Raw genomic sequence first — 9,752 nt, forward strand, 5'->3', positions numbered from 1 at the left:
ATGATCATGGCTTCGGTCATGATCTCACAGTTCATGGGTTCAAGTCCCGCGTCAGGTTCTGTGCTGACAGCTCGGAGCCTGGAGCCTGCTTCAGATTCTGGGTCTCCCTCTCTCTCTGCCCCTTCCCCACCTGCGCTCTGTCTCTCTCTGTCTCGAAAATAAACGCAAAAAAAAAAAAAAAAGAAAAAGAAAAAAGCTTTAACATTTCAATTTATTGAAGATATGAAAATCCTAAATGTGTATGTACCGATTAACAGTGCTTTAACACACATGAAACAAAAATCGACAGAAGTAAATAAAGGGAGAAAGAGATATATCTGTAATAATTGCAGATTTTAACATGTATCTTAGGAAAGACACTTTAAATCAAAGGAGAACATTGCCTAAAAAATGGATATACTGTGTACCTATTTCTGCACAAAGCTAACAACAAAAGCTGGCAGTGCACATTTGCACGGCACAGAGAACAGAAGGGTATATATAAAGGGTATATATATAAAGTGCCCAGACGTCAACAGTGATGATACGTGAGGAATCAGATGGGAAGATCTAAGTACTCTGGAATTTATGCGCATCTGTAGTATTCACATCGATATTAAGACTGTGTATCATTTTCTACACTAAAAAAAAGGTAAAAAATACACAAAATTTGAACTTATAGAGCAGAAGAATCAAAGGTGTAAAAATCTCTATTACAAAAGGATTCATTACTGGGGTGCCTGAGTGGCTCAGTTAGCAATGCCTCTGACTCTTTATTTTGGCTCGGGTCACGTTCTCACAGTTGTGAGATCTAGAGTCCCGCTTTGGGAGTGGGCATGCAGCCTGCTTAAGCTTCTCTCTTTCCCTCTCCCACTGACCCTCCCCCACTTGCGCTCTTTTTCTCTCTCCCCCTCATCTCTCTCTCTTTCAAAAAAAAGGGGGGGGGGTTATTACTTCACCAAGTGGTTTACTAAACATTGTTATTTCCTCACAACAATTTCTGGGAGGGGAAAAAAAATCTATCTTCATCTAATCACTAAATTAGATAGATGAGAGGCTTGTCTACCCAATTTCAATGTATCGTGATTATAGAAAACAAAGTCAGGATTTAACAAACATGTTAGCTCAATGACTAGAAAAAAAATGGTAGAATTAAATAAAGGGAATAAAATGGAAATAAAAGGCAACACTCTGAAGTCTTAATTACCCTCCATCTAATTATTGCTCATTAAGGGAAAAATTTCTCTTTGCCTATGATCTACAGAAAGCATTCTGACTCTCAGTGGTTGGCTGCTACCATACTGTTCTTGAAGGATTGAAAATGGGATGCAAAAATCTTTTTTGCTTTGCTCTCAGAAAAACCACGTCATATTAAATACAAAAATCTTGGATGGTCTTGGATGTCAGGCTAAGGATTCTGGCCTTTAGTCTCAGGAAAGAGGGAGGCACCAGAGAGAAATGCCAAGACTCAGGGATGTACTTTCAGATGGCGAATCTGAAAATTGTGTATAGAAGAAGCAAGGAGGAACCCTGGGGTTGGGGGGGAGTTTGATAACAGTCTGGGCTAAGGGACCTTCACTGGCAGAATTAACATGGAAGATGGGAAGAGAACATTTACATAAGATATCATAAAAGGACAATACAGTCCAAAAGATAAAATGTCACAGTGTCTCACACACACACACACACACACACACACACACACACACACACAGGCAAACAGTTTCAAAAGAAGAAGGTTATTAGGGGAAGGCCACTGAGATTGAGAAAAATATGGATGGGAGAGGAGATCAAAGATTAGGAGAATAGATAATGATCCCACTGTTAAAAGACTCTAGCCTAGAATAAGCAGCCTTCTTCAAGAGAATGTTTTCCCTCTAGGGTACAAAAGAAGTTAAGTGCAATGAGTACTCACTTCAGAGAGATCTCTAGCACAGCCAGAGTACTCAGAATATATTCATTACTTTCTTGTTTTATTTTTTTTTTTAATGTTTATTTATTTTGAGAGACACAGCCAGGGAGAGGTAGAGAGAGAGGGAGAGGAAATCCCAAGCAGGCTCCACATTGTCAGTGCAGAGCCCAATGTGGGGCTCTATCTCATGAACCTGTGAGATCATGACCTGACCTGAGCTGAAATCAAGAGTCGGATGCTTAACCAACTGAGCCACCCAGGCACCCCTCTTGTTTTATCTTTTATTTATTTTTAAAAATATTTTATTTTTAAGAAATCTCTACACCTAATGTGGGGCTCGAACTCACAACCCTGAGATCAAGAACTGCATGCTCTACTGACAGAGCAAGACAGGCGTCCCCATTACTTTCTTGTTTTAATCTAAATGTAGTACAATCAAGCCAATAACAAATCCTACATTAAAACTCATCCTAAAGGACCCCAGTAGTCCTTAAGGAAGAAACTAATGACGTTCTTTAAACTCTATTTGCCTAGATTTGTTTTATCTTTGTGTTGGTAGGACAAACATTATTTTCATGAATTCTGACAACACATTTCATAACATGACAGTTATAAGATTTTCACCAACGAGACAGATCAGGGAAATAAGGCAAAGGAAAGCTTCTTAGCATATATATAAAATGCCTCCAAACAAAACAAAAAGGACAAAGTACTAGTGACAGTTTCTTCATCAGTAAAATGAAAATAATATGTAGCTTATTGAGCAGTTACAAGGATTACTACATCATTTACATAAAGCACCTACGAGAGTCCTTGAGTCCTTGGCACATAGTAAGGGCTCAAAAGTACTTATCAATAAGATGGCTTTTAAAATTCCCTAATACTCATGGTGCCTGGGTGGCTCTGTAGGTTGAGTGTCCGACTTCTGCTCAGGTCATGATCTCACAGTTTGTGGGTTCAAGGCCCAAATCAGGCTCTGTGCTGACAGCTCAGATTCTGTGTGTGTGTGTCTGCCCCTCCCCTGCACACTCTCTCTCTCAAAAATTAATAAACATTAAAAAAATTTTTTTAACAAATAAATAAAATTCCTTAATACTCAATTAGATAATTAGCAAACTAGATAGAATTCAGATAAAAGACTCAGTTATTTTTGTTGTTTACTTATCAATTATTAAGAGTATCGGTGTGTCTGGCTGGTTCAGTCAGTAGAACATGTGACTCATGATCTCAGGATCATTGGTTCAAGCCCCACATTGGGTGTAAAGTTTAGTTAAAAAAAAAAAAAAAAAGAGCATATATCCTGTTCAAGTAAAATTAAGTAGAAAAATACCAGATGAATTAGTTTCTGACTTCAGAAATAGGCTATTTACTCAGTCACTGTCTTGTTAATATGACATCACACTTGACTTGAATCAAAGCTAAGTAGAATTTGAAATATGTTAAATATGAATTAGAAGAAAATAGTAAAAAATAAATAAATAAAGCAAAAATTTAAGAAGGAAATAGTTCACCAAAATTTATCAACCATGAATTCTTCACCTTGTCTTTTGGACAAGAAATTGCTTTAGATCCTGAAGGATGTTTCCTGATTTTCGTCCAACTTCCAAATACAAGTTTGGTCGATCAAAACCAGTACAGGTAATCTGAGGATTCTTCAGTTTTAAGCAATGTATAATGTCTTCCCGGATTGAAGAACTTGCAGTAGCAGTGACTGCAACAATTGGAACCTAAATGAAATAAAACTGATTTGTCAGAAAGGAGAGCACTCATTACTTCCTAACATTTCTACCACCATCTTACAAAGAGACTGGACAACAATTATATGAGGAACAATGTTAAAAATATAACTTTAATATTACTTTTTCAAAGAAGAAAAAGAAAACTTCCTACTTACTTGTTTCTCAGCCTTCATAATACATTTACTTTTTAAAAATCAGAAATCATTTGGGGCACCTAGGTGGCTCAGTTGGTTAAGTATCTGTCCCTTGACATTGGCTCAGGTCATGATCTCACCATTTGTGAGATCAAGCCCTGCATCAGGCTCTGCACTGACAGTGAGGAGCCTGCTTGGAATTCTCTCTCTCTTTCTCTCTCTCCCTCTCCCACCACCATTTCTCTCTCTCTCTCTCACACCTCCCTCACTTGTGTGCATACATGAACTCACTCTCTCAAAATAAACATTAAAAAAATCTTTAAAAAATCATAAATCACTTAAATAAAACACTAAATCCATACGATTTTTCAATACAATCTACCTATTAGCTATCTAACTCTTCATTTATTATTTTGTAAACATTTATTATATTTATAATAGTGCTGATATAAGTCATATGTTATACCTTATTTTTTATTAATCTGTGATTCACAAATCATAAACCTTTCATTCACTGAAAATCTAACTATACAAAGCAGTAAGTCTTTTTTTTTTTTTTGTCTCCTATATTGTATATATTGGTTTATGGCTTCTCAGATCTAGAAACACAGCTCTTAATGACCTGGATAACCTCTCTCCAGTTCACTAAGTTAATGATTGCATACAATACATAAGAGGAGTACATAAAATGAAACATCTATTATTAATTGGTTCCTTGAGCAACCAACTCATGTTCTATTTTTAGTCTAGAAAAGACTTAACTTAAAAGGTTAGCAGCCAAAACAGGAGACATGCAAGGTACTAAGAAAAACATGAACATGTAATCTTTCAGAAATTCTAAAGTAGGATAACAATATACCTCCCATGAAACTATATTCAATATTTTTGTCCCTATTATCACAGTGAGCTATAATTAATTATGCTATTATTTTATATTCAGAAAAAAATGGAGTAAGTCTTCAAGTTCTTCCTAAATCATTAAGCTGTTCTATATCCAAGAATACAACGTTCTAAAAATACTTTTTGTGGTCTCTTACAAACAAAATAAATGATATCCTCAGAAAATAGCTCTTTAGATGCCCTGCAGGTAACTCACAAATCAGTTTAAGCAATCATCCTCATGTAAGTGAAAGTTTATGGGCAATTTGTAAAAAAGCAATTATAGAATTTGGAAAACAAGATACAATTTACTAAACACTACAAAGTACTTTTACAATCAATATAGCTTTACTGAATTAAAAATTATTTCAGGGCACCTGGGTGGCTCAGGTGGTTAAAGCATTCGACTAGGGCTCAGGTCATGATCTTGTGGTTTGTGGGTTCAAGCCCTGCGTTGGGCTCTCTACTGACAGCTCCGAGCCTGGAGCCTGATTCTGTTTCTGTGTCTCCCTCTTTCTGCCTCTCCCCAGCTGGCACTCTCTCTCTCAAAAATAAATAAGCATTATAAAAAATTTTTTTTAATTATCTCAAAGCTCATATAAAAAAATGAAGTCTGGAAGTAGTTTTTTTTAATGGAAAAAAAAAAAGAGACCACAACCAGTGTGACCCAGTTATTTGCATTTTTGCATTCTCTATCCTTAAATTCTATGAAATTATTTAAATGTGTTATTTTTTAATGTTTATTTATTTATTTTGAGAGAGAGAAAGAGAGATTGAGAGCAACCTCTCTCTCGAGCAGAGGTGGGGGGAGGGGGGAGACTCCCAAGCAGGCTCCATGCTGCCAGCACAGAGTCCAACATGGGGCTTGAACCCACAAACCGCAAGATTATGGGGCCGAGCTGATATCAAGAGTTGGATGTTTAACCAACTGAGCACTCAGGTGCCCCTAAATGTGTTAAATATCATTAAATGTTTTAATTAAATTTAAAATTTTTAATTAAATTATTTAAAAATTAACCCCCCAAATTAACTTCCTTGAGTTTTGGCTTATAATCAGACTGTTCTCTGAAGTTAGAGAGTGCCATCTATAACAACTTATAAATGAATAGGCCAATTTATAAAGAATTTAGTTTCTCTAACCAAGCTTAGAGAATATATATACATATATATGGAAAGTTCAAACATTAGAAGCTCCTAGGACATGTACATTCTCACTTTTTTTTTTTAATGTTTATTTTTTTAGAGAGAAAGAGACAGAGTGTGAGTGAGTGAGGGGCAGAGAGAGAGGGAGACACAGAATCTGAAGCAGGCTCCAGGCTCTGAGCTATCAGCACAGAGCCCAATACGGGGCTTGAACTCACAAACTGAGCTGAAGTCTGATGCTTAATCGACTGAGCCACCCAGGTGCCCCGAGGAATGTCTTCTCACCCTTACAACAACAAAGCACTTTCATCTATTTAAGTGCTTTATTCAAACAATTCATAAATGCACTAAGAAAATACTTGTTGCTTAACTACATATGCAGAGAAAGACAGATGTTTTCAGGACACAAAGAGTAAGAGGGTATGGTCTGTTTTTCTAAACAGTATAATGTATGAGTGAATAGGCAATGCATTTCTGAAAATAAGAAATTAAGCAATGAACAGAACACCTCTTGAAGAAGTTAATAGAAAAGTCAGGCAAAAGAGCAGCATGGTAGTGAAAAATATCTGGTGTAGTCAGTTGCCCGAGTTCAAATCCTGTCTTTTTTGTCACTAACGAGGTGTGAGAGTTTGAGCTGTTTATTTCACTCTCTAAACTTTGGTTTCCTCATCTATAAAATGGCAACAATAACAGCAATCTCATAAAGTCACTGTGAAGACCTGAGGACAACAGGACATGTAATGTGCTGCACATAATGCATGGTACACAGTAAGCACCCGAAAAGTTTCAGCCATTACTGATGTTGTCATCGCATAATGGGAAAGAATTCTAGACAAGAACTCCAGAGCCCTAGGCGCTAATCCAAGATTTGCCACTGACTTCGGCGAGGTCTTCTCTTGGCCTCGGTTTTTTTCTCTAAAATATGATATGTACTGGGCTCCACAATGTTAGACTCTCTTCTAACTCAAAATTCCCATGTTGCCACTAGAAATGCCCTATGCCAGCGACCCGCTAATGATAAAAAATCACCGTAAATGCACTCTTTTGCCTCAAGCACTCTAGAAAGTCAGTCACAGTTAAGAATGCTGCTTCCACAACTAGAAAATAGAAGTAATGGAATATATTAATTTTTAAAAAATTTTTAATATTTATTTTTGAGAGAGAGAGAGAGAGAGAGAGCGAGTGCACGAGCAGGGGAGAAGCAGAGAAGGAGACACAGAATCCGAAGCAGGCTCCAGGCTCTGAGCTGTCAGCACAGAGCCCAATGTGGGGCTCCAACCCCTAAGCTGTGAGATCATGATCCGAGCCAAAGTCAGACACTCAACCAACTGAGCAACCCAGGTGTCCCTGGAATATATTAAATTAAAAGAAAATAGTTATTTCCTTCCACTTCAGAAATGAATAGAATCTGTTCTCTTAGAAGTCTGTGGTACCTTATGATGTTTAAAATTTATAAATGAGAGTGAAGCCTGGAAATAGCACACAGGCTGGTTATGAGACAGGTGATCACACATCCTGGTTTCCAGGGACACTCTGGTTTATGCTGTCTTCACAGCATAAATATTAATAGCTTGTAATCTCTAACATTCCAAAGCAAACTGATTTAGGCAATAAATTATGGTGTCACCTAGTCATATCAAGTTCTTAATTCATGAAAACTCTTACTCTTTAAGTTGGAAAATTTGGCTTCTTTGGAAATAAGTACCAGGTTTTGTTAAAACAGGCAAAAAATATAAGTTAATCTTATGACTATATATTTAGGAATGATTCAGTCCTAGACTTCAATGGTATAGCATCTACAGATTCAGAGAAGTATGACTATTCCATCTGCTTCTAAATTTGGGTCGTGTTGCTAATTCTCACTTGGTACTGCATAATATCATGCTTCATTCATGCAGCCATTCACTCAGTCCAAGTAATTACTGAGTGCCTGCATGCCATCTTTGGGAAAGGCTGGGGGAGGAAGGAATGGAAAGAATCAACAAGTCTCACGGATCTCACGGTTCGGTTCCTTCTCCTTGAATCTTAGAGAATTTTAAGACTGGTGTATAGCTTTCTGCCTGGTTGCTCTTTCTGAGACTCACTTTGTCTCATTCTCTCCACATGGGAATCTTTATGCCAAGTGGTTTAGTGATTTCTTTGCTATTTTTAAACTCATTGAAATCATATGGTGTGAAGCTGCATCAGCTGTCCCAGTGTGACTGTAACTAGAAAGAGGAGAAAAGCACAGACAACCGTGAGGAAAATGAGAGTCCTACAACCACCAGGTGGCATTTCTCGCCACCTAGCTAATCAGCAGGATTTGTGAAAACACTAGGGGGAAAGGTTTTCTCAGCCATTGCTTGACAAACACCCTGTGCTATACTGAACCATCACAAGAAATGAAAATGATCCAATGGAGTCCACAGCCAGATATAATAAAAGATTTAATTCACCACTGAAAAGTGTTTAAGAACTGCATAAAATACTTAAAACTCCTCTAACACAATCCTTTTGGAATCAAAGGCCTGGGAAAGGATTACAGAAAACAATCTTCCTATTTTCCAAAAGCTTACTTTAAACCATTCTAAATTAATGGAAAGCAGACCTTGAGGCACACTGAACCCACTGACTTTTACCACACATATTTTTCCTCTATTATACTACTAACTACTATTAACACTGCTAATATTCCTATTATATTAATTCTATTCTGTAGAATTCTATATTAATTCTATATTAATCTATTATTAGTCTATTATTAATCTAAACTAATTCTATATTAATCTATTCTATTAATATTTGTACTGTTCCACACACCCTTTACTGTTTGGTACTATTGTTTCTACTTTTATAGGTACAGATCTAAACTCCCTTATTGGACTATGAGCTACTTCAGAGCAGAAACTACACCTATGTTTTTTTTACTTCTTTCAAATCACTTGTTTGAGAAACTAGCAGTGTCCCACTGTGAAACTACGGCCCAACTCCACCACTATCCGCGTGGGAAGGGGACTTCTCTGATTCTTGGCTTTCTCATCAGAATTCATTTATTCACTTAACCAAGTATTTTATGGAGCATCCACTATGTGCCCAGTCCTATTCTTGATGATACGAGCAAGATTATCAACAGCCTGTCCCCACAGAGAATATCCTAGTGGGGACTCACAGACAATAGACAAAATGTAACACAGTAAGTTAAACAGTGGTAAGTGCTTTTAAAAAACAGCAAAGGAATAGGAGGAATATTGAAATGTTGGAGGGAGGAATTGATTTAAAAATTTAATATGGTGGCCCAGGAGGCCTAAACGAAAAAGTAGTATTTCAGCAAAGACCTGAGAGAAGTAAGGGATCACCCCATGTGAATTATCTGGGTGAAGAGTATTCAGGGAGAGGGAAGAGCGGGAACAAAGCCCTATCGCGAGAGCATGCTCCGTTGAAGAATATCAAAGAGAATGTGGTCAGGACGCAGCAAATGAGGAGACAAGTAGAGAATCAAGTCAAAGACAAGATGAAAGACCAGACCACATAAGACATGGTAGTGAGTTCTGTCATTATTTAGAGAGAAAAGGTCCACTGCTAGAGGATTTTTAGCAGAAGACATAACCTATCTGACTTATTCTAAAAGGATCACTCTAGATGCTGGGTTAATAGACTGAAGGAGGGAAAGAGTGGAAGGAGGAAGACCAACGAGGAGGCTACTGCTTCAGGGAGATGGAGATGGTGGCTGGTACCAGGGTGGTGACAGAGATCAAGAGAGAAATTATTAGATTCTGTACATATCCTGAAGATCTCATGAGATTTCCTCACTGTTTAAATGGGTGGAGGGGCGTCCAAGTGGCTCAGTGGGTTAAGCACCTGACTTTTGATTTCAGCTCAGGTCATGAGTTCAAGCTCCGAGTTGAGCTCTGTCTGAACAAATCCTCTCTCTTGGGATCCTCTCTCTCCCTCTCTCTTTCTGCACCCGCCCCCCTCCGGCCCACCGCC

General features: G+C 37.7%; 1 protein-coding gene across 5 annotated transcripts in view; it reads right to left on the reverse strand.

Moving 5' to 3' along the window:
* Positions 1-9,752, reverse strand: part of WRN (WRN RecQ like helicase) — a 153,962-nt gene that overhangs the window by 59,762 nt on the left and 84,448 nt on the right. For all 5 annotated transcript variants that reach the window (XM_049631648.1, XM_049631645.1, XM_049631647.1 and 2 more), the window contains one exon: positions 3,431-3,618. In XM_049631648.1, coding sequence (XP_049487605.1) covers positions 3,431-3,618 — 188 coding nt within the window. The remainder of the gene's footprint in view (positions 1-3,430; positions 3,619-9,752) is intronic.

Source organism: Panthera uncia, chromosome B1 (genome assembly GCF_023721935.1).
Source record: "Panthera uncia isolate 11264 chromosome B1, Puncia_PCG_1.0, whole genome shotgun sequence".
Classification (NCBI taxonomy): domain Eukaryota; kingdom Metazoa; phylum Chordata; class Mammalia; order Carnivora; family Felidae; genus Panthera; species Panthera uncia.